At 43.6% G+C, this 25,873-nt stretch overlaps 1 protein-coding gene and 1 long non-coding RNA gene across 3 annotated transcripts; both read left to right on the forward strand.

Moving 5' to 3' along the window:
• The first annotated feature begins 15,957 nt into the window (after positions 1-15,957).
• On the forward strand, positions 15,958-25,491 carry LOC115128543 (stathmin-like). 2 transcript variants are annotated; one of them, XM_029658460.2, is made up of 5 exons: positions 15,958-16,000; positions 18,108-18,152; positions 19,676-19,848; positions 20,866-21,057; positions 24,428-25,491. In XM_029658460.2, the coding sequence occupies exons 2-5, from the start codon at positions 18,134-18,136 to the stop codon at positions 24,497-24,499; spliced, it is 456 nt and encodes a 151-aa protein (XP_029514320.1). In that variant the 5' UTR covers positions 15,958-16,000; positions 18,108-18,133; the 3' UTR covers positions 24,500-25,491. The 2 variants fall into 2 exon arrangements, with proteins under 2 accessions (XP_029514320.1, XP_064873867.1); XM_065017795.1 differs by lacking the exon at positions 15,958-16,000 and adding an exon at positions 16,999-17,038.
• On the forward strand, positions 18,159-19,534 carry LOC135571459 (uncharacterized). The gene is made up of 2 exons (XR_010463834.1): positions 18,159-18,289; positions 18,624-19,534. It is a non-coding gene; the product is annotated as an uncharacterized LOC135571459 (long non-coding RNA).
• Positions 25,492-25,873: the final 382 nt, after the last annotated feature.

Below are 25,873 nucleotides of genomic sequence, written 5' to 3' on the forward strand. Positions count from 1 at the left end.
CTGTACTTTATATCACCCCCTGTACTCTCCTCTGTCAATACCCTTGTTGTTACCACCTCCTTTGCTCCTCCCTCCTCCCCCTCCTCCTCCTCCTTAATTCACCTCTCATTGCCGTCTACCTCCTCCCTCATCATAACTTTACCTCCCTTTGGTTCCCTCCTCTATCCACGTCCCCCCCATCTCTGCCCTGACATCATGGTCCCAGAGGAACGCTGTGATGGTAACGAGCCTTGATTCAGCAACACGACTCCAACCCCACCCCACCCCTTCTGCACTATCATTTAGTCAGCCTCTCTCTCCCTCAAGTGTTCTTTCTTTCTCTTTTTCTCCCTCTCTGCACCCTGTACCCCTGCCCACCCCTCCATCAGCTTCTCTCTCTCCATGGCCCCAGTGCCAGCCTTACAAGTTCCAACTTCCCCCCCATCCTCTCTCTCTGCTGAAAGCTCCCCTGCCTCCAGCTGGCTCCAGGGCTCAGACTGCTCCCAACATGAATCTGAAAACAAGCGTTTCCCAAGTGGTCCAGGCTCTCATTTCACTGATGTATGTTTGGTACCAATGCTGCAGTGTACTGCAGTGTACTAAATTGAATATGTATCCATGTTGTGTGTCATTTGAGCACTATCCACATTTTTTAAATGGTTTTGATTACCTCAGTTAAATGCTAGGCATTTCTAGAGTTGCATTTTTCGACTTTATTGCAAAATGCCAAACATCATCAAAGAGCAAGATGCACAACATAGCTTAACATCCTGCTACATCTACAATAACAGAGACACAGGTCAGACTGTTATTCAGGTAGGTTGTAAAATGGTGATACTTAAAAGAAGAAATATAGTCTGCCAAGGCCTTATGCATATCTAGAAATGCTGATGGAGCACAGTAGATATTTCAATGTCTATGTCCAATGCAATTATCATTAATGCTTTGCTTAGTAAATTATTCATAAACTCATTTAAGCGATTAACCTCTGATCAATAGATGTGTTTACTTATTCTTTAAAGTCTCATCTCCTAGAAGGTGGAGGTAGACATAATTCAGGAACACAATGTGGTTTAGGAATAGCCCTCTCAATGGAAAAACACTACAGTTGGTTATCACCACCCTACTCCACACAGAGACCATCAGTCCTGCCATGTCATAGAAAGGGGGGGGGGATATTGAGCCAATGGGACAGGAACACCAGGGTTATGCCCCTGGCTGGCTATCGCCTGCCCTGAGTCATCAAGAGGTCACACCACTAATCTGGGGCTCTGATAGGGCAGGAGGGTGATGGGCTTGACGGAAGCTTTGGCCTCATCCTCAAGAACCTGAGGGCATAGGGTGACCACAGTCACTCCTCAAAATAATACCACTATATTTAGTGTTCAAGTCTTGGGGCGGCAGGGTAGCCTAGTGGTTAGAGCATTGGACTAGTAACCGAAAGGTTGCAAGTTCAAATCCCCGAGCTGACAAGGTACAAAATATGTCGTTCTGCCCCTGAACAGGCAGTTAACCCACTGTTCCTAGGCCGTCATTGAAAATAAGAATTTGTTCTTAACTGACTTGCCTAGTAAAATAAAAAATAAAATAAAATTGATATTGAGGTGTTTAAGCATGACATGGAGTTACAAGGGCAAAACAGGCCTGGAAATAAATTATAGAGCACATACATTTATTTTGTCAACAGTCTTCACAGGTGAATTCTGGGCAGCAGTCTTTAATCATGTAACCTACCATAAAAGGATATTCCTTTGTCTTTTATCCAAATAATTTTAGTAAAGGTGTGATGACCTAATTATTATTCTACATTGTATCACAAATCAAAATAAATCTCTCCAAAAGATTTCCTTCCAGATTTGATTGAAAACCATTTTGGGCTGTTCAGTAGAATATTAGAATAACATAAATAAAACAGCAACACTGCAGCCATTTCCATTAAATGTGCATATCGGATCTAATTTAAGACCAAGTGGTTAGTCATCCTCTACTTTGGTCCAAATGGACAGCACTGGGTGTATTTCTGTGTGTTTATATATACCGTGCAGTGCAATGCATTGTGAACACACAAACATAAGCACTGAAATACACACACACACACAGACACACACACACACACATACACATATACGGGCACATGGGTGCCTGCAGAGTGAATGGTATAGATAGTGAGGTGGGGGCAGAGAAGCAGCTTGCAGGCTCCTAGGGAGAGAAAGGAGAAGCAGAGAAAGATATTATGTAACACTCATGTTATGTAAGTTATGGTTGTATATCAAATGAAATGTATTTATGAAGCCCTTTGACATCAGCAGATGTCACAAAGTGCTTGTACAGAAACCCAGCCTAAAACCCTAAAAAGCAAGCAATGAGAATGTAGAAGCACGGTGGCTAGGAAAAACTCCCTAGAAAGGTAGCCTAGGAAGAAACCTAGACAGGAACCAGGCACTGAGGGGTGGCCAGTCCTCTTCTGGCTGTGCTGGGTGGCGATTATAAGAATACATGGCCAGTTTGTTCTTCAAGATGTTCAAAAGTTCACACTGTAGATGACCAGCAGGGTCAAATAATAATCACAGTGGTTGTTGAGGGTACAACAGGTCAGTACCTCAGAAGTAAAAGTCAGTTGGCTTTTCATAGCCGATCATTCAGAGTTAGAGACAGCAGGTGTGGTAGAGAGAGAGAGGGGCAGGGAGGGAGGGAGGGAGGGAGAGAGAGAGAGGGGGGGGCAGGGAGGGAGGGAGGGAGGGAAGAAGGGAGGGAGAGAGAGAGATTCCACAGTGTGCCATCACAGCAGCAAGATTTGTGACCTGTTGCCACAAGAAAAGGGCAACCAGTGAAGAACAAACACCATTGTAAATACAACCCATATTTATGCTTATTTATTTTCCCTTGTGTACTTTAACCATTTGTACATTGTTACAACACTGTATATATATATATATATAATATGACATTTGTAATGTCTGTATTGTTTTGAAACTTCTGTATGTGTAATGTTTACTGTTAATTTTTATTGTTTATTTCACTTTTGTATATTATCTTACTCACTTGCTTTGGCAATGTTAACACATGTTTCCCATGCCAATAAAGCCCCTTGAATTGAATTGAGAGAGAGAGAGAGAGAGAGAGAGAGAAAGAGAGAGAGAGTCGAAAACAGCAGGTCCAGGACAAGGTAGCACGTCCAGTGCACAGGTCAGGTCTCCATAGCCGCAGGGAAGACTGTTGAAACTGGAGCAGCAGCATGACCAGGTGGACTGTGGACAGCTATGAGTCATCAGGCTAGGTAGTCCTGAGGCATGGTCCTAGGGCTCAGGTCCTCCGGGAGGGAGGAAGGGAGAGAGAATTAGAGGGAGCACACGTAGAATTACACAGAACGCCAGATAAGACATGATAATTACACCAGATATGGCAGACTGACCTTACCCCCCAGACACATACACTATTGCAGCATTGATACTGGAGGCTGAGACGGGGGGGTCGGGGGACAATGTGGCCCCGTCCAATGATACCCCCGCACAGGGCCAACCAGGCAGGATATATCCCACCTACTTTGCCAAAGCACAGCCCCAAACACCACTAGAGGGATATCAACAGACCATCAATTTACTACCCTGAGACAAGGCTGAAGAAAGCCCATGAAGATCTCATCCACTGCACGAGCTCAAAGTGGGAGAAAAACAGGACAGGAAGATCACATCAGTGACTCAACCCACTCAAGTGACACACCCCTTCTAGGTACGGCATGGAAGAGCACTAGTAAGCCAGTGACTCAGCCCCCGTAATAGGGTCTGAGGCAGAGAATCCCGGTGGAGAGAGGGGAACCGTCCAGGCAGAGACAGCAAGAGGGGTCCGTCGCTCCTGTGCCTTGCTGTTCACCTTCTCACCCCTGGGCCAGACTACACTCAATCATAGGACCTACTGAAGAGATGAGTCTTCAGTAAAGACTTAAAGGTTGAGAACGAGTCTACGTCTCTCACATGGATAGGCAGACCATTTCATAAAGATTGAGCTCTATAGGAGAAAGCCCTACCTCCAGATGTTTTCTTATAAATTTTAGGGACAATAAGGAGGTCTGTGTCATGTGACTGTATCGTACATGTAGGTATTGTGGCAGATGGCAGGGAGAGGTGAGGACAGTGGTGATTGAAGGGAGATATCTTGCAGCCTTCTGGCGCCACCCCTGAGCCTTATATGGACTTCCTGCCCCAACGAGGCAAGCCTGTGGTTCATTAAGCCATGTAGTGCTTGGGGATAAAAGAGGAAGCGGGCTGCACAAACAGGAAGAGGACTGAGAGGGAAACGTGTGTTATGCAGTGTGAGAAGACAGAAGACCTATTAGGATCTGACGGCTGACCAGGCGACTCATTACCAGGGGCTGAAAAAGAAAATCCTGCACCGGTATGGTTACACCATGATTTGCAGGGCACAAAGATTCCATGATTGGGCGTATCATGCTACAGCATCCCCCCGATCCCAAATACATGATCTAATTAGGCTGGCCAAGAGCTGGCTAACTGCTTAACCACTGACGCCCATTGAAAACGTGGTCATAGAAACCTTTCTACCCCCTCTCCCGAACTAAGCTAAAAAGATAGCAAGCCAAGCTAACCTGCAGAGCGCAGATCAGCTGTTGGAACTGGTGGAAGGTTAACAGGTGGCTTTGGAGGTCCGGCACAGTGGACAACCACAGAAGGCTGAACCCTCCAAAAGGGTGGAGGACCACGCTGGGACCCCAGCCAAGGATAGGGGGACACCAACAGCCAGCTCCCTGAGACGATGCCCCATCCTGAACCTGGACAGCAGGAAGTGCTACGAGCGTGGCGAGCCGGGACACATCGCTGGACTGTCCAAACCTCAATGTCCCGATACCTTCGACCTCAGCCAGTGAGGTAACCACCGGTCATCCCTGCGGCTTGCTGATGGCATCCTGGGCTGAGGAGAGTGGTCCTTCCCCTGTCACCCCGGTAAGAGCCAATGGAAAGAACACCACGACACGTTTGGACCCCGGGAAAATGGTGACCCTGATCTGACCTGACTTCGCCCACTCCCTGAACCTGACTGACACCATGGCCACCACATGCATACACAGGGAGACCAAGGACTATCCTACCACAGTCCTCCACCTACAGACCACAAAGGGACAACACATGGGGCCTGTGGGAGTTGTCCCGAAACTGCTTGTGCCAGTCCTTATTGGGAGGGATTTCCCGATGTTCCACCAACTGTGGACCAGTATGTCCGGAGACGTGGGGAACCAAGGGAACCAGGAGAGAGGAGTAAGCCAGAGAGGTGGGAGAAACGTCGGAAGGAGAGATGCCCGAACCCCTCTCGGAAGGTGACTCGGGTGAAGCAAGACTGGAGGAAGGTGTGGCGAGTCTGGAATACATGTTCCCGATGGACCATGAGGTGGCGCCAGAGCCCACCTCTCTAGCGGGCCAGTTCGGCACGTCCCAATTGAAGGATCCCAGCCTGGCTAGCGCTCTCCAGCAGGTGACCATGGTGGATGGAAAGCCCATAGAAGGGAGTAAGTCATATCACCAACCCCCCTTTGTCCCGTCCCTTTGAACAACCTGTCCTGCAGTTGGCGCACTCCCTCCTTCTTGGGGCTCACCTAGGGGTGGAGAAGACCTTAGACCGGATCAAGGCACGATTTTCCTGGCCGAGTGTGAAGAGAGCAATGGAGGATTACTGTTGCAGTTCCCCGTAGTACCAGCAGGTGGTACCAAAACCACACTTTCACAGCCCGTTAAGTCCCTTCCAATTATTTCAGTCCCTTTCAGCTGGCTCGCAATGGACCTGGTGGGACCTCTACCCAAGAGCAACTGATGGCACCAATACATCCGGCTGATTCTGGACTATGCCACCAGGTACCCGGAAGCCATTCCCCCTTGCACCATGGCCACCAAGGGAATCGCACGTGAGTTAGTCATGCTGTTATCCCGAGTGGGCATTCCCGACGAGATATTAACTGACCAGTGAACTCCATTCATGTCGTGAATAATGAAGGATCTCTGCAAAGTAATTAAGATAACCCAGTTGTACACCTCAGTGTATCACCCTCAGACCGATGGGTTGGTGGAAAGATTAAATCAAACCCTGAAGCAGATGCTAAAGAGGGTGATGGAGGCGAACAGAAAGAATTGGGACCAGCTGCTACCCTACCTGATGTTTTCGATCTGAGAAGTGCCCCAAGCTTCAACAGGGTTCTCTCCCTTTGAACTCCTATATGGGAAACAACCCTGAGGACTGCTGGACGTGGCTAAAGAAACCTGGGAACAGCAACCGTTGCCCCATCGAACCATGATGGAACACATGGAAGACATGAGAGACCGGATGGCAACCCTGTGGACCCTGGTACGGGAGCACATGCTGGAGGCCCAGGAGACTCAAGCGCGGGTGTACAACAAAGGGGCACAACGAAGAGACTTCCAGCCAGGAGACAAAGTGTTGGTGTTTGTCCCTACCTCAGAATGTTCGTTTTTGGCTCGATGGAACGGGTCATACGAAGTCATTGAGAAGGTGGGTGAAGTTAACTATATGGTCAGATAGCCGGGACGTAGGCATCTAACCCAGATTTACCATGTGAATGTTAAAGAAATGTAATGAGTATGATGTACTATATTCTATTTCCCCGAAGAAGGCTACCACAGAGACCAAGCCGGCGGAGGTGCCGCTATGGGAGCAGCTGAGTCAAGCACAGAAGCAGGAGCTGACGGAGTTGGTTGGCCGGAACCAGGATGTGTTCTCCAGTGAACCAGAACACACTGATCTGGTACAGCACAGCATCATCACAGAACCCGTGAAAACCAGAAGCAGAAGCAAAGAGAGAGGCCGTCAGGACCGAGGTAAATATGATGTTGGGAGCTGATATTATCAAAGAGTTGAATGGTGAGTGGTGCAGCCCCATAGTATTGGTGCCGGACGGCACCATTCGCTTCTGTAATGATTTCTCGACCTGACGAAGGGTTATTGGCAGGTGCCCTTAGCTCCTGCGGCGAAGGGAGAATACTGCTTTTGCCACCCCTAACAGGCTGTTCCACTACAAGAAACTGCCCTTTGGGTTGCATGGGGCCCTGGCCACCTTCCAGAGGTTGATGGACTGGATTTTACATGGCATCCTACCTCGATGATATTGTGATCCGTGGGAGACACATCTAAACCAGGTGAGCGCGGTATTGCAGACCTTGTGGGGGGCGGGGCTAACAGCTAACACAAGGAAATGTCGGCTCCAGCCTGCGGAAGGCTGAGTACCTGGGGTATACGATCGGGAGGGGATGTGTCAAAAACCCAGGTGAGGAAAGTGGAGGTTATTCGGACTGGCCCGCCCCCTCACCAAGAAGCAGGTATGCACGTTTGTGGGGTTGATTAGTTACTACCGGAGATTTATTCCTCACATTGCCTCCCTAGCCAGCCCCCAAACACATCTGACCAGGAGCCGTCTGTCCGCCCAAGTGAGGTGGAAGCCAGTGTAGAGGCTAGCACTGGAGAAATATGATCATATAGATGTCGTGTCTCTATTATGGTTATGAGATGAGATGACATGCTATTTTCAATTTGATTACCTAACGTTTAATTGATTACATGATTGAATTAAACCATGCAACAAATAGACCATCTTTTATTTTTTTTATTTTACCTTTATTTTACTAGGCAAGTCAGTTAAGAACAAATTCTTATTTTCAATGACGGCCTAGGAACAGTGGGTTAACTGCCTGTTCAGGGGCAGAACGACAGATTTGTACCTTGTCAGCTCGGGGATTTGAACTTGCAACCTTTCGGTTACTCGTCCAACGCTCTAACCACTAGGCTACCCTGCCGCTTATAACCTGGGGCACCACGGAAGAGTTAGATTATATAGAGCGGCAATCTCCAAAATGATTATTTACCTAATATCAGTCTCATTCTGAAAAGTTGTAAAATCCTAGTCTGCACAAACCCAGCCTTTACTATGAATCATCCATACACATATTGGCTCAAATATTTATTTACGAACTAATTGAATTACAGAATAACGAATACATAATAACATTATACAGTAAATACCGTCCCTAGTGGACTAAACAAAAACAGTTTGGTTATTACACAATAGATTCAGAGAGAAGAGAAGGGGGTTTTGGAAGGAAGACTAAGGAACATGGGTCTCTATCGGACCTGGGAAACTATTCTCACATAAATATATATGCCGCTAACGAACGCTCATTCAGAAAAGCAGTGCATTGTATTTTCGTGAGCTGGCTTCGATAGTTGAGCTGGTGATGTGAGGCTCTGGTTTGCCCAGTCGATGTCGCCATCTTCCTTTGTGGATGCTTTCGGGTCATCGTGTGAGAGGTTCACGTGGTCTGAGAGGTTCACCTCACTCTGGAGATGCTTCCGCGTCGGTCAGTGTTCTCGTACTAGATTTGCGCATATGTTCAGCTGCAGTCTGATATATGCTAGTTTAGTATGCACTTCTTTCTTAGGTGATCAATAGTTCACACCATTTCACGTGTGGAGCAAGCTCTCACTGTAACACTCGTGGAGTGGACCAAAGCGCAGCGTGGAAAGTGTTCATGATCTTTATTGTCAAGAATCATTCAAACAAAAATAACGAATACAAAAACGAAAGCGAACAGTTTCGTCAGGCACAGATACTAAACGGAAAACAACACCCCACAAAACCCAAACGGAAAATGACAATTTATATATGATCCCCAATCAGAGACAAGGATTGTTATCTTTTCAAAAGTATTCTTATACTTCGTTAGACATTTTATCCCACATTCAAATGCAAGGCTCATAACTGAGGAACCTGTATAAACAGAGTTAGGGTAATGTGGCTGTATTGTCTTTCATGAGGTCACAAACATGAAACAAAATGGATCGGGTCGTAGCTGGCTTCTCCACCGACCGTTTACACATTCTCTAAATTAGGAACAATGTTTAATTCCCCAATTCGGGGAGGTAGGAGGATTTGGCGGGGGAGTTCCTTTGTTCTACTGTGACCCTCTCTCTCCCATACTGCATGGCCAGGGAGAGAGGAGTCTCTGCACGGAATTGATGACTGGTTGTTAAAGTCATAAAACTGCCCCCTCCTAACAGGGGGGGGGGTTCACATCTCTGCTAGAGGGCTAGCGTCATGACATAGTTGTACTGTGCCTCTATCCTCTTCAAACAATATTTACAAAAATGCTATTGTTATGCTCTGTAAATAAATACAACGTCACTGCAGTCACAGAAATCCAATAGGCAACAACTGAGTTCATAGATGTTTCAAGCTACCTACACATGTCATAGCCACCTCTCTCTAAGCACTGAGCCAAACATCATGTCAGCCGTGGTCCTTTACCACACCTTTAGCCAATATTTGGACAAACTGGGAACTGGGACTACCTCATCCCCAGTCCTTAGAGGCAGTGGGACATTTTACTTGGTCCTACTGACTCTGACAAACCATGCTGTGTGCGCGTGTGTGAAGAGCCAATGAAAATGGGTCAACTCCAGCCACAGCACATATAGCCATGCTTGAGTGATCCTGAAAGGGGAATCTTTCTCTCTCGTCTCGCAGGGATATGCTTCTTGTAGATCAGCTGCTGTGTGTGTGTTCTTGCCTGTGTAGTGATACTAGAGAATACCCCTTCACGGTGGTAGCCCTGCAGGGGAACCACAGACCAATAACCACCCCTTGTGTTCTCCTTCATGCAACCAGTTGGCCTCTGTTTATCACTATACACGCTTAGAAATAAGGGTTATTTGGCCATCCCCATAGGAGAACCCCAGAGCCACCATGCAGTTAACCCTTATTGTGTGTGTGTGTGCAACAATTTCAAAGATTTTACAGAGTTACAATTCATAGAAGGAAATCAGTCAATTAAAATACATTTATTAGGCACTAATCTATGAATTTCACATGACTGGGCAGGGGCGCATAGGCCCATCCACTTGGGAGCCAGATCCACCCACTGGTGAGCCAGCCCCAGCCAATCAGAATGAGCTTTTCCCCACAAAAGGGCTTTATTACAGACAGACTCCTCAGCAACCCCCTCCCCCTCCGCAGACGATCCCGCAGGTGAAATAGCCGGATGAGGAAGTCCTTGACTGGCATGGTTACACATGGTCTGTGGTTGTGACGCCACTTGGATGTACTGCCAAATTCTCTTAAATGATGTTTGAGGCAGCTGAAGGTAGCGAAATTAACATTAAATTCTCTGGCAACAGCTCTGGTGGACATTCCTGCAGTCAGAATGCCAATTGCACGCGCCCTCAAAACTTGAGACATCTGTGGCATTGTGTTGTGTGACAAAACTGCACATTTTCCAGTGACCTTTTATTGCCCATAGCTTCTTGATATGCCATACCTATCAGGTGGATGGATTATCAAATCAAATCAAATGTTATTCATCACATTCGCCGAATACAACAATACCTTACAGTGAAATGCTTACTTATGAGCCCCTAACCAACAATGCAGTTTGAAAAAAATAAGAATAAGAGATAAAAGTAACAAGTAATTCAAGAGCACTTTGTAAGTCGCTCTGGATAAGAGCGTCTGCTAAATGACTTAAATGTAAATGTAAAGAGCAGCAGTAAAATAACAATAGCGAGACTATATACAGGGAGGTACCGATACAGAGTCAATGCGGGGGCATGGTTAGTTGAGGAAGTATGTAGGTAGAGTTATTGAAGTGACTATGCATAGATGACAACAGAGAGTAGCAGTGGTGTGAAGAGGGGGAGGGGGGGGGCAATGCAAATTGTCTGGGTAGCCATTTGATTGGATGTTCAAGAGTCTTATGGCTTGGGGGTAGAAGCATCTTGGACCTAGACTTGGCGCTCCGGTACCGCTTACCGTGTGGTAGCAGTGAGAACAGTCCATGGCTAGCGTGGCTGGAGTCTTTGACAATTTTTAGGGCCTTCCTCTGACACCGCCTGGTATAGAGGTCCTGGATGGCAGGAAGCTTGGCCCCAGTGATGTACTGGGCCGTCCGCACTACCCTCTGTAGTGCCTTGCGGTCGGAGGCTGAGCAGTTGCTATTATCTTGGAAAAGGAGAAATTCTCACTAACACGGATGTGAACAAATTTGTGCACAACATATTTGAGAAATAAGCTTTTTGTGCGCATGGAACATTTCTGGGAACTTTAATTTCAGCTCATGAAAAATTACCAGCACTCACACTGTCGAGGAGACTAGAGGAACCCTTATGTTGCCAGACAGCAACAAAGTCCTGTTGTACAGAATTTGTTTTGCAAATTACCGTCTGCATAGTGGACCTAACCTAGTTAAAGAATTTCCATGGTAAGCATAATGTTTTTATCGTATTTGTAAAAAGAATTGGGCCTCTAACATAGATTATTGGGATTATTTGAAACATGGATTAATCTGATATTTTGGGTTGACCCACAAAGTTAAATTTTTGTTGTTTTGGTACGTAGATGAGCAACAACCATAAACTGCTTTAATCTGGTAAACACTTGACCCCTCAAAAAAACACATGGGGCTTTATGGAGAGAGAGAGACTCACTGCCTCATCCAGTCCCCAAATCCCCTGTCACATCTGCACATACTGATGTCAGCTAGACACTGATGTGACTTGGTCTGTCTTTGTCCTGTGGCGGAATAGAGGACCAGACCAATCAGTGGGGGAGACCAGAGCTGGCAGGTTGGGAGGGGGAGAATCGCAGGCAGGCGGTCTGCACCATCTGCTCATTCTGTTCTCCAGGGCACAGACGTGGCACCCCAATCTTAAACCATATCAACAGGAGCACAATGCAGCAGGTCCTTAATTATTTTATGTATGCTTTATTAAACCAGGGAACTCACATTGTGATTGAAATCTCTTGTTGATTGAGGTGCAAAATAGACTCATCTATTCTCATACTATGCTTTTACAAATAACATGGCATGGTGATTTGTTTTGATGGATGGCAATGTGAAATCGATCAACAGATTGTGCCTGAAAATGTAAGCTCTTGCATTGTCACAGACAGGAGACAAATATACATTATCCATGGGTATATCCAGTTCAAATGATGAGGGCATATCAGAGAGGTTTAGGTGACTCAGCGATTATAGATAGACAATATAAATGGGTAGCAGGCTGAACTACAGCAATCAATGAACACTGACTTCACTGGCCTGGAAAGGGAGAGCAGGATCCATAATCTCTGTACAGTCCCACAAACTCTGGAAACATTTCACACAGTGCTACGACAATAATAAAAGCTTTGTGTTAAAAATGCCTAATTGATGTATGTTTTAGTTATTTTTTGTTGTTATATCTATAGTTAATTTTATCCTGACCAAATTACAATCAGTGCATTCAACTAAAGTATGTAAAACTGATATAGAACTTAATTGGTTAAATTGTGAGCTAGAACCAAAGTGACACAAACGAAGAAAAAGCAAACTAAATATAAACCAAGGAAAGTTTAAAATATTCATAGAGCTCGATATCACACAGCCTGAACAAAAGCAATGCCTCTTTAATGTCTGTGCTATTGTTTTTCTTTGCCATCAGGAGAGAATCAAGCTAAAAATACCATGAAATGACATGGTTTGTCATTTCACATTGATTGAAGTTAAATTTTTCCTCAATCCCAACACTAGCGTTTACATAACCCCCTTCTGTATGTCATATACAGGGGAATTGAGTGGATCTTTCCCATGAATTGTATAGCTAGCTACTGGTGCATGTAGGAAGGACTGTCCAAACACTGATACTGTATGTGGCTTAGTTAGTAAGAGCATGCATGGTGCTGGCAATGGCAAGGTCATAGGTTCAATTTCTGCAGAGGTCAGATACATACTAAACGGACAACTGACATAATGGGAGACAGAAGACATTGTTCCACTGACCACCATTATTAATAATTAGTCCCCATCGTTCAATCCTAATGAACTCAAGCATGTTTGCACCTAGCCGCGTCCACAGGGCACATACGTAGCAGCGTCCTCAGAACTTGCGCAGACCAGCTGGCTGGAGTGTTTACGGAAATATTCAATCTGTCCCTATCCCAATCTGCTGTCCCCACGTGCTTCAAGATGTCCATCATTGTTCCTATACCCAAGAAAGCAAAGGTAACTGAACTAAATGACTATTGCCCCGTAGCACTCACTTCTGTCATCATGAAGGGTTTTGAGAGGCTAGTTAAGGATCATATCACCTCTACCTTACCTGACACCCCAGACCCTCTTCAATTTGCATACCGCCCCAGTAGATCCACAGATGATGCAATCGCCATTGCACTCCACACTTCCCTATCGCATCTGGACAAGAGGAATACCTATGTAAGAATTATGTTCATTGACTATAGCTCAGCCTTCAACAGCATCACACCGTCCAAGCTCATCATTAAGCTTGGGGCCCTGGATCTGAACCCCGCCCTGTGCAACTGGGTCCTGGACTTCCTGATGCCCCCCCCGTAGGAAACAACACCTCCACTACACTGATCCTCAACACAGGGGCCTCACAAGGGTGCATGCTCTGCCCCCTCCTGTACTCCCTGTTCACCCACGACTGTGTGACCAAGCACGCCTCCAAATCAATCATCAGGTTTGCAGACGACACAACAGTAGTAGGCCTGATTACCAACCATGACGAGACAGACTACAGGAAGGAGGTGAGGGCCCCTGACAGAGTGGTGCCAGGAAAATAACCCCTCCCTCAATGTCAACTAAATGAAGGAGCTGATCGTGGAATTCAAGAGGCAGAGAGAGCACGCCCCTATTCACATCGACGGGACCGCAGTGGAGAAGGTGAAAAGCTTCAAGTTCCTCTGTGTACACATCACTGACAATTAGAAATGGTCCACCCACACAGTCAGTGTGGTTAAGAAGGCGCAACTGCGCCTCTTCAACCTCAGGCGGCTGAAGAAATTTGGCTGGGCCCCTAAGACCCTCACAAACTTTTACAGATGTACAATTGAAAGTATCCTGTCGGGCTGTATCACCGCCTGGTATGGCAACTGCACCGCCCGCAACCGCACAGCTCTCCAGAAGATGGTGCGGTCTGCCCAACACATCACCGGGGGCACACTGCCTGCCCTCCAGGACACCTACAACATCCGATGTCACAGGAAGGCCAAATCATCAAGGATATCAACCACCCGAGTTGCATCAAAGCTGGGCCCGAGAGACTGTAAAACAGCTTCTATCTCAAGGCCATCAGAATGTTAAATAGCCATCAATAGCCGTCTACCACAGGGTTACTGAACCCTGCACCTTCGAGGCTGCTGCCCTATGTACATAGACATGGAATCACTAGTCACTTTACATGGAACACTTGTCACTTTTAATAATGTTTACATACTGGTGTACTCATTTCATATGTATATACAGTACTGTATTCTACTGTATTTTAGTCAATGCCACTCAGACATCGCTCGTCCTAATATTTATGTATTTCTTAATTCCATTATTTTACTTTTAGATTTGTGTGTATTGTTGTGAATTGTTAGTTACTACTGCACTGCTGGAGTTAGGAACACAAGCATTTTCCTACACCCTCAAGAACATCTGCTAAATATTTGTATGTGACCAATAAAATGTGATTTGATTTGATGATGGATGATGGTAGCTGTGGGTAGACAATGAGGAAGGGGGATGTAACTCATCTTGCCTGAAGTGGACCACCATATGGTGACATGAAAGGATGGCAAACATGGTGCCAAGCAGAAATGAGACTGTAGTAAATCCTCCAACTACAGAATATGGGATAAGTAAGAGACTTATGTGACAGTAAAGAAAGAAAACCTACAATGTAGGTTATAGGCTATGCAGCTCCAATGTGCTACCTTTTATTTAGTTTCAATCTTTTTTCAGCACGGGACTTATCATGTGACAGCTATTTTCTTCCTCTCTTTATCTTCCCTTTCTCTTTCCTTCTCCATCTTCTGCCTCCCCTTGTCTCCCTCTCTTCCTGAAAAAACTATTTTCTTAAGAGATAAGAGTTTGTAGACTGTAAAGTCTATGGTGCGCTAGCCTAGTTATAGAGAACAAACATAAAGCCTTGAGAGATTTCTTATAGTCTCAGTGTTGGAGTCCTGGGGTGTGACATTACCTAACAAATAGACAGGCAGAAGCTGACTTCCTTCAGGATTGGGGATGTAGCCCTCTCAAGTCCTCTAATAACAATACAATAAATTATGTTGATAAATGATGTATAACTGCAGCTTTCTGGCTCTGGAGGAAACATGGGTCATTCCATGGATCCTCTGCAGTCATGGCTCTCTGTGTGATTAAAAAATTATATATATATATTTGATTTTTAAAAATGTATTTATGTATCCTTTATTTAACTAGGCAAGTCAGTTAAGAACAAATACCCCGGCCAAACCCTAACCCGGACAACCCTGGGCCAATTGTGCAGCGCCCTATGTGACTCCCAATCACGGCCGGTTGTGATACAGCCTGGAATCGAACCAGGTCTGTAGTGCCGCCTCTAGCATTGAGATGCAGTGCCTTAGACTCCTGTGCCACTCGGGAGCCCAAATAGCACAGACAACGTGATAAAAACGCTATTTCATCCAATAAATCGTATAGCTACCCTTCAGTCAGTCTACTATGGCCAATACACAGATGAAGGCAAAGGCAGTCCTCGATAGTTCACCGCCAAGAACGTGCATCTGGTTAGTTGGAGCGATACATTGAAGACTTATGTAATCATCACACTTTATTCAAGGGCTGTAAAGCCCTTATGCAGGTCAAGGACACACGTTTGACATTTCATCCCCAAAATACACATATTTTCGATGAATAAAATGGAAACAATAAATGTATATATTCCACTAAATACATTCAACGTTCATTATTCATTACCAAAGTAATTAAATGTTATGGAGACGCTCGTCTTGTCTGTGCTGATGTCTAGAAATCCCCAAAACTACAACTACCAAGAGTGCGGAGAGAGGAGTAAAACAGCCAATAGAATTGCAGAATTGGCATTGACGACACATTTGGGGCTTTTTATGCGCGAACTGGCCATGCTCGAGCAGAAAATTCGCGGCTAAAGTCTGGCTGCTGAGGAGGAGTTGGTTTCACTGTTTGTGAAGGTGGGTGGCACGTTACTCTGTTGCGTAGTTAACGTTATCCCTACAAAATATGATTTAAAGATTGGAATGTTCTAGCTAATCTTGACTGATATGTCTTTTTTTTAAACGAGTTGGTCGAGTGGTGATAAAATGGGTTAGCTATCAGGTTAAATATTGGCTAAACGCTACGGTTGTCCTCGGTTTTTTTTGTACGTTAACTAACAACCAACCTAGCTAATTTCATGTGTTTCAAAATGGTTTGACTGCTCTAGTGAAAATGGAATGTAATTGTAACAAAAAAGTGGATGGAAGGCTGGTTAGCTGCTGTAGTGTCGTGGTACTGTAACGTTAGTCATCTTGATTGTTCTGTTGCCTTCAGACAGTGACAAGTTGTTTGTCTTGACATTACTTATTGGGTAGGGATGCACATTTGATAGTGCGTGGCGCAAATTACTTTATATTGATTACACGACGTAACTAGCTAGTAACAAGTCATTCTGCATTTACTATAATATGCACAGTTCATTGACATTTTAAACGAGCTAATTTGGCTTACTTTGAGCCATTCATTGCATTTCGATGTAAGCATTTTGTTTGCATGGTATTTGAAAAACAAACGCTGTTGCCAATCCATATTTGAAGTTTTCCGTCGCCACTAACAATTTAAGGTTATTGACGTTTCAATGATTGTTCGCTGAACGTTCAGGTTAAAAATCAGTTTTACCAGTAGTTCAAACACGTTGAACTTGATAAGAGGGGCATCGTGCAAATCGGAAAGCGGGCTGAGCTGTTGGAGCACGCGCCCCTCTTTGTTTGCAGCTGCTCACGTTGACGTTCATTGCGACCAAACAAAAGCGGCTTTCTTGTGCGGTTACCTAATATTTTGGAACCAAAACAAGTTTTGTGACCCTGAAACGTTATCTAGTCTCTGTATTTAGACTTTGTGTCATATTTTGATTGCCACAGGTGCCCCCCCCCTTTAAAAAAAAATCCAATATAATGAATTTGGGTGAAGTGCATAATGAGCTAGCTACATGGGAACACTTTATACGTTCTTACGTAAGTTGATATTTATCATTGCGCTCCTTTTGTCTGACTTTGGCAGCACCACTTTACCAGTCAAATTCCAGTACATGCTCATGTATTTAGCGAATAACAGTGATTATGATTATTTTTGCTTTTGAATGGTTCAAGTATTATAACTACGTGCTCTCGAACTTTTGCCCCCTCCCCTCCCCTCCCTGTGGTTTTTAGCTAGTGAACTAACTACACGCACAAACAGGTGCACCGTTTTTGCAGCTTGTGTTCTGCTGACTGCGTCTATAGTCAGAGATTAGTCTTGTTGGCTTCCGTTGTATATTATAGCTGCCAAATATCTTTTGTAGCTCCCCAATGACATTTTCAACCCCCTGAAATGTTGGTAAGCTTTAGCCTTTTGTTCTGAGACACAGCCTGTTTATTCATCAACATGTATCTCTGCAACTGAGGCTGTAGCCTGGCATTGAAAGGGCCTCGCCCATCTACAGTATGTTATTCTTGATTTCGTTAAATCTAGAGCGTGAAGTCTTAACTATTTGGTCTTTAAAAAAAAACATGTAAAATATTGTGCGTCAGTTGGGAAAATAAATGTCTGGATGACAACATAATGTTTGATTCCTTGTTTCGTTTCCTTGCCACGATACTAATGAATATTGATACTGGTATCGTCCTGGCCCTACTACTGTTTCAATGTGCCATATAGTTAGCTGTGAATTTTTTTAATAGGGCGGTGGTTGGTTGCAGTGTTGAACATGACCGAAGGATGTCCCCACTGAGTGGGTCATGTTTGGTTTTTCGCAGCTGTTTAGTTAGAGACCGCGCTGTGTTCAGGTGGAACACTATCACGCTAGAGGGTGCTAGTGCTCTGTTGATTCAGGCACCTTGTGAAGATGGAGATTTCATCCAGTCTGCAGGGAGTGGGTGTAGCTGGTTCTTCATGTTCAAGGACCTACTAATGCATTTTGAAAGGTTTATTACGTGTGCTTGTTGGTGTCTAGGCCAGGTTACTGTAAAAGCACTCTGACAACTGATTTCAAAAGGGCTTTATTAAATAAATGTGATACTAATTTATACATTTTCTTCCTTACAGGTACATTGACTCTGTCCACTGCTGAAATGGCCTCTTCCTGCGGAGGCAAGTTGTGATTGTTTTTAAAAGCTGAAAATAATCGGTCCACTCTTATCTTAAAGTGACCAGGTGGAAGCCAGTCTAATGAGCTTCCACCATATGGTTTTCACCAGTCATGTCTTCCCATCAGTCCAGATGAGAGAGTATGTATATATATATATATTTTTACAGGGAGCCTTAATTAAATGTCATAGGGCCCAATTCTGTCTCTACTAGAGATCAACCGATTATGATTTTTCAACTATTATTGGAGGACCAAAAAAGCAGATACTGATTAATTGGCCAATTTTTTAATTTAGTTGTAATGATGACAATTACAACAATACTGAATTAACACTTATTTTAACTTAATATAATACATCAATAAAATCAATTTAGCCTCAAATAAATAATGAAACGTGTTCAATTTAGTTTAAATCATGCAAAAACAAAGTTTTGGGCGTGCAATATGTGCTAACGTTTCAGTTCCTTGCTCAGAACATTAGAACATATGAACGCTGGTGGTTCCTTAACATGAGTCTCAATATTCCCAGGTAAGAACTTTTAGGTAGTTTATTATAGGACTATTTCCCTCTACCATTTGTATTTCATTAACCTTTGACTATTGACTTTTCTTATAGGCACTTTAGTTTTGCCAGTGTAACAGTATAGCTTCCGTCCCTCTCGCTCCTCCCTGGGCTCGAACCAGGAACACAACGACAACAGCCACCATTGAAGCAGCGTTACCCATGCAGAGCAAGGGGAACAACTACTAGAAGGCTCAGAGCGAGTGACTTTTGAAACGCTATTAGCGCGCGCTAACTAGCTAGCCATTTCACTTCGGTTACACCAGCCTCATCTCGGGAGTTGATAGGCTTGAAGTCATATACAGCGTAATGCTCTGACGCACAACGAAGAGCTGCTGGCAAAATGCATGAATGTGCTGTTTGAATGAATATTTACGCACCAGCTTCTGCCTACCACCGCTCAGTCAGATGCTTGTATGCTCAGTCAGATTATATGCAACGCAGGACACGCTAGATAATATCTAGTAATATCATCAACCATGTGTAGTTAACTAGTGATTATGATTGATTTGTATTTTATAATATAAGTTTAACTAGCTAGCAACTTACCTTGGCTTACTGCATTCGCGTAACATGCTCCTTGTGGAGTGCAATGAGAGGGGCAGGTTGTTATTGCCTTGGACTAAGTTTGCAAGATTGGATCCCCCGAGCTGACAATGTGAAAATCTGTCATTCTGCCCCTGAACGAGGCAGTTAACCCACCGATCCTAGGCCATCATTGAAAATAAGAATGTGTTCTTAACTGACTTGCCTAGTTAAATAAAGGTGTGTAAAAATGTATATTAAAAAATCGCCAAAACCTCTAGTCTGTACCCCCCCCCCTTTCTGAATTGTTCGTATCCCTGTTCTGAGTCCTCTTCCCTTGTTTGGAAGGCTTGGTATTTCTGTTTCCCCATTACCATAGAAACCGCCATGTTGGTGTACTTGTTTCATTAACTGAAATGCATAATTTGTCCCATCCAGATATTCTGGTTAAGGAGATTGACAAACGTGCGTCTGGCCAGGCGTTCGAGGTGATCCTAGGAGCTCCAGCTCCAGACGCCAAGGGAGAGTTCCCCCTTTCTCCCCCCAAGAAGAAGGACCTGTCCCTGGAGGAGATCCAGAGGAAACTAGAGGCTGCAGAGGAGAGGAGGAAGGTAGGTTGTGCTCCAGTTAGATGCTACACTGAACTCTATGCCTATGGAGATGCTCTTGAGCCAAAAGGGGTCCCCTAAAGGGAAATATATTGTCCAGAAATGACCTTTTTTGACAAAGGGTCATCTACCCTCACCCATGAATAGTAGTGTATATTGTTAGGTAAAAACAAAAGGTTATCACAGAACTTGGGTGAAACATTTATGATTGACTTGTTAGTTTTTCCATCTACCTGCCACTGGCAGGTGGACTAAAGTTCATTTCCCACCCTGCTTAGATGCTGATACAATATTTACTGCCACTCTTACGATTTGATACTAATTTTAATGAGATTTGATCTAAACATTTCTGCAGAGGGACAAGACAGAGCTTTGATAATGGGTTTTGATCAGCCAGGGAAGTAAAAGTGCAACAAATGCCTCCCTATTTTAAAGAGAGGACACTATGAATAAAAAATACTGGCGTTTTGGTACAGCCAGCTAGTGCAAAAATATTGCGTTGTCTACGATATGCTTTATCGTCAAATTATGAGTAGTGTTACTTTATTAATTGCTTTATCAATTTTATCATTTTTGGACCCCCAAAGATGCAGGATCATAAATACGACTACAATATCCTGACGTAACTAGATTTTTTTTATTTTCTTCCCACCATCACAAGTATTAATTCAAATATTTTGCCTTGTTGCCCTGACAAGCCTCTATGATAGGGATCAACTAGATTCAGTGTTTATTTTGTTTTGATAGGCTGGAAATTGATAAAGCTCAAATGGCTGTGATTGACAAACCTAATCCTTTCATTCATTGCTTACATTTGTGTATCTCTGTGTGGGGAATAATTCGGGACAGATTTGCCAAATGTTTAAACTCCTTGGTGCTGGTGGTCTTATGTCCTCCCCTCCAGAACTTGGTGTGGGCAAATCACCTGTGGCTGCAGCCAGTTGGGGAACTCTGCTCTGTATTATTAAAATGTTTTGTAGTTGGATGTCTGAATCACACTCCTCTCGTGTCATCCTCCAGTCCCATGAAGCGGAGGTTCTGAAACACCTCGCTGAGAAGCGGGAGCATGAGAAGGAGGTGCAAAGGAAAGCCATGGAGGAGAACAACAACTTCAGCAAGATAGCGGAGGAGAAGCTTAACCAGAAGATGGAGGCTAACAAAGAAAACAAGGAGGCCCTTCAGGCAGCCATGAGTGAGAAGTTCAAGGAGAAGGTATGTTGGACTAACTTTTTTTAAACCTGCAGATCTGTCTTGCTGTGATCATCTGACTCGGCTACCAGTCATTTTCAATGAAGGACAAGACTGTGGGGTTGTTCAATATTGCAGGTGACTGCTGACTCCAAATCACCTTGCATCATAAATAATGAGTATTTGTAGATCAGTCACAATTTACCCATGATGCATCATGGTGTTGACGCTCTGGAACATGATCAGTGACTTAATGGCCTGCGCCTAGATAGCGACCACAGTAACATTTCCAAAGTTTGTACAAATTTCGACACGGCTGACACCCATTCAGGAGGGTGCGGTTCTTGCTAGCGAGCTTTTGACCTTGGCTAAAAACAACTGCTGTTATTCATGTTGTTTGTAGGACATTAGGGATTTCGTTATTAGAATATTTTTGAGCTAGTTAAACTTATTGCTGCCTTAGGTTATCAAATGTATTTATAAAGCCCTTTTTACATTGGCAGGTGTCATAGTTAGAGGTTGACCGATTATGTTTAACGCCGATTATTAGAGGACCAAAAAAGTCGATTACTCTGCCTATTTATTTGTAATAATGACAATACTAAATGAACACTTATTAACTTAATATAATACATCAATAAAATCAATTTAGCCTCAAATAAATAATGAAACATGTTCAATTTGGTTTAAATAATGCAAAAACAAAGTTTTGGAGAAAGTAAAAGTGCTATGTAAGAAAGCTAACGTTTCAGTTCCTTGCTCAGAACATGAGAACATATGAAAGCTGGTGGTTCCTTTCAACATGAGTCTTCAATATTCACAGGTAAGAAGTTTTAGGTAGTTATTATAGGACTATTTCCCTTCCCTGTTCTTATAGGCACTTTAGTATTGCCAGTGTAACAGTATAGCTTCCGTCCCTCTCCTCGCTCCTACCTGGGCTCGAACCAGGAACACAACGACAATAGCCACCCTCGATGCAGCGTTACCCATGCAGAGCAAGTGGAACAACTACTCAAAGTCTCAGAGCGAGTGAGGTTTGAAACTCTATTAGCGCTCGTTAACCTCTTGCTTCTACCTGAGACGCTTGCGTCCCAACTAGAGCTCTGGAAATGCAAATGTGCTACGCTAAATGCTAATAGTATTAGTTAAAACTCAAACGTTCATTAAAATACACATGCAGGGTATCGAATTAAAGCTACACTCTTTGTGAATCCAGGCAACAAGTCAGATTTTTAAAATGCTTTTCGGCGAAAGCATGAGAAGCTATTATCTGATAGCATGCACCAATACACTACAACACAAAAGCCACGCAGGGGACGTAAACAAAATAATTAGCATTTCGGCGTTACACAAACCGCACAATAAAATAGAAAAAAGTCATTACCTTTCACCATCTTCTTTGTTGGCACTCCTAGATGTCCCATAAACACTATTGGGTCTTTATTTAGATTAAATCGGTCCATATAAAGCCAAGATATCGTTATATGTAGACTGTGTGATAAACGAAAAAAACAGCGTTTTCAAAACGTAACGTCATTTTTTAAAATTCAAAAAGTCGACGATAAACTTTCACAAAACACTTCGAAATACGTTTGTAATGCAACTTTAGGTATTAGTAAACGTTAATAAGCGATAAAATTCATCAGGAGGCGATGTAAAGATCATTAACTGTCCGTCTGGAAAAATGTCCGGCTAGAAACTCAACGAAAATATCCGGTCCTAGACCTGAAGAAATACGGTGCCTTGCATGTGTTTGACCAAGAAAAAACTCGAAGGGAAATGACAAGACTCTAGACACCGTGTGGAAGCTGTAGGTACTGCAACCTCAGTCAATTAATTGTGGTTCACCTTTATCAATGGGTTCAAGTAGCGCATGGATATATTTTCCCATTTTCAGTGATCAGTTTTTCCTGTGCTTTTCGATGTAAATGCCGTTCTGGTAAAGCCACAGCAGTGATTTAACCAGTTTTATAAACGTCTGAGTGTTTTCTATCCACACAGACTAAGCAAATGCATATACTATATTCCTGGCATGAGTAGCAGGGCGCTGAAATGTTGCGTGATTTTTAACAGAATGTTCAAAAAAGTAGAGGGTAGAAGCAACAGGTTAACTAGCTAGCCATTTCACTTCGGTTACACCAGCCTCATCTCGGGAGTTGATAGGCTTGAAGTCATAAACAGCGCAGTGCTTGAAGCACAACTAAGAACTGCTGGCAAAACGATGAATGTGCTGTTTGATTCTTTACGCTTCTGCCTACCACTGCTCAGTCAGATACTTAGATGCTTGTATGCTCAGTCAGATTATATGCAACGCAGGACACGGTAGATAATATCTAGTAATATCATCAACCATGTGTAGTTAACTAGTGATTATGATTTTGTTATTTATAAGTTTAATGCTAGCTAGCAACTTACCTTGGCTTACTGCATTCGCGTAACAGGCAGTCTCCTTGTGGAGTGCAATGAGAGAGAGGCAGGTCGCTATTGCGTTGGACTAGTTAACTGTAAGGGTGCAAAATACCGATATCCTATTGTTATGAAAACTTGAAATCTGCCCTAATTAATCGGTCGACCTCTAGTCATAGTGCTTATTCAGAATCCCAGCCTGAAACCCCAAACTGCAAGCACATCAGATGCAGAAGCACGTTCGTTAGGAAAAACTCCCTACGAAGAAACCTACAGGAATCAGGCCCTGAGTCCTCCCTCTTCTGCCTGTGCCTTGTGGAGATTATAAGGGTACATGGCCATTAAGGCCCGACTGTACCATCTGGTAGTGGCTGTCTAGACTGCATCAAATTGTTATAAAAAGCTAAAGTAACAAGGGTAATTAAGGCCATTTTGCTGTGCTCCCCGTCCAATGTCTACAACTCCAGTAGTTGAATACCAACATCTATTTGGCTATTCGAATAACCATTCCTAAAGGAGACCACCACCCCAGTGGGTGTATCCAACGACTTGATCACGTATCTCTGCAAATTAGTTCAGTTGGTTTGGATCAAATTAAACTTTTGCCACGTGCGCCGACTACAACAAGTGTAGACTTTACAGTGAAATGCTTACTTACAGGCCCTTAACCAACTGCAGTTCAAGAAGAAAGTATTTACCAAGTATGCATTTCAAGAAGAAAGTATTTACTAAAATAAAAGTAACACTAAGAATAACTAGGCTAATATATGGTACCTAGTCAGTGTGCAGGGATACAGACTAGTTTGAGGTAATTTGTACATGAATTTGGGAGACTTGCAGGAAAAAGTTAAGTGTTTTATGATTGTTTTTAATTGACTTCACATCCATGGTCAACACTCACTGGTCAAGCTTGTGACAAATGGGCAAAGGAATGTATTGTCTGTTAAGAATTTCACTTTTGAAAGATGTCACTTCTCTTTCTTCCCAGGACAAGAAACTGGAAGAGGTGCGTGCTAAGAAGGAAACCAAAGAGGGCGGTGCCGAGACATCAGAAAACTGAACAGTTCAGTCTATGGGGGAATTGTATACTATAGGGTTTTTTACGTATCCAAAGATTGATTTATATTTAGTTGATGGCCAGTATTTTTGTTCACTGCCACCCACTTTATGAAGGAAATTAAGTTCTCCCTGTTTGTGAATTTAGCTTCTCTGCTATAAGTGTACTTGCTATAGTTTTACATGTGGATATTGGTCTCCTTCTTGCTTCTATTCCACAGCTGTTTAAATGTTACTAGCCTTCAAATCCTCAATTCCTTTCAAATGGCACTGGAGGATAGGATCCAAGGTAATATCCTTATACCACCAATGAAGCTTTGAGAGATTAATGAAAAGAGGAAGCAAGGATTTGACCTCTAGTAACTATTTCATACACAGCCCATTTCTTTGGATATGTAGCTTTTGTCATTGCAGCTTCTGACCTAATGAAAAATAGCAGTGTATGTAGTTGTCCTTTAAGGAAGCATGTGCTGTGCATAGGCCCTCGACATGATCTCTCTTCCATAGTGCCGCTTTAGAACAGTGTCCCCGTGTATCTCACACCTGACTGTTCATAGCACTTATTGATCACTGTTTGTTAACATATTGATTGGTTTCACCTTTTTCACAGCATCAGGTGTCGTATTGCAGCTTTTGCTGTTCAGAGATCTGCTAGTCTTGTTCTTTAAAGAGCTAGGGCTGATATGGCATCCTTATCCTATTACACTACCCAAAAGTAGTGCACTATATGGAATAGGGTGCCATTTCAGACACCCTAAATCTAATCTTTGTGCCACTGCAGATTTTATGCATTTGTAAAGTGGAGTTTTGTCTCAAAGCACATGACTTAGTGCTGTTGTAGGGCAATGAAGTAACTGCCAGACTTTTGAATCATCTAGGATGTTACTGGAAGTGGGTCTACACATGGAATGCAAAAGAGGAACACACTTTGGATTCTTAATAGATGTTACTAGTTGACTTAACTGTTGTACTAAAAAATAAAATTGTTAAACGCCATTCATTCGTGCTTTATTGATTCCTTTGACTCTTCAGTTTTCTGTAATTCTTTGAAGACTATCCTTTAACACCTAGCTAGAACAGGTTAAAGATGTGAGGATGAGTTAGCCTGAAATCCAAACTGATGCTCAGTTTTATTCTGGATTCCATTCTAAGATTTAGCAGCCAGTATTTTCCCATCCCCCAAAGGTTGCGAGTATGTTGGGCTTAATCTTGCACATTGTAAATGAACATAATGTTACACTGGGACTAACCAATGAGCCTAGCATTATGCTTCACTTGGAAAGCTTGTGACGTCTTCCCAATGGGTTAGGGTTTTCAACTCCTGGTGCCATCTAGTGGGGTTTGGGACAGAAGTGCTGATCAGGGACAGTATTCAAAC

The sequence above is a fragment of the Oncorhynchus nerka genome, linkage group LG4 (genome assembly GCF_034236695.1).
Source record: "Oncorhynchus nerka isolate Pitt River linkage group LG4, Oner_Uvic_2.0, whole genome shotgun sequence".
Taxonomy (NCBI): Eukaryota; Metazoa; Chordata; class Actinopteri; order Salmoniformes; family Salmonidae; genus Oncorhynchus; species Oncorhynchus nerka.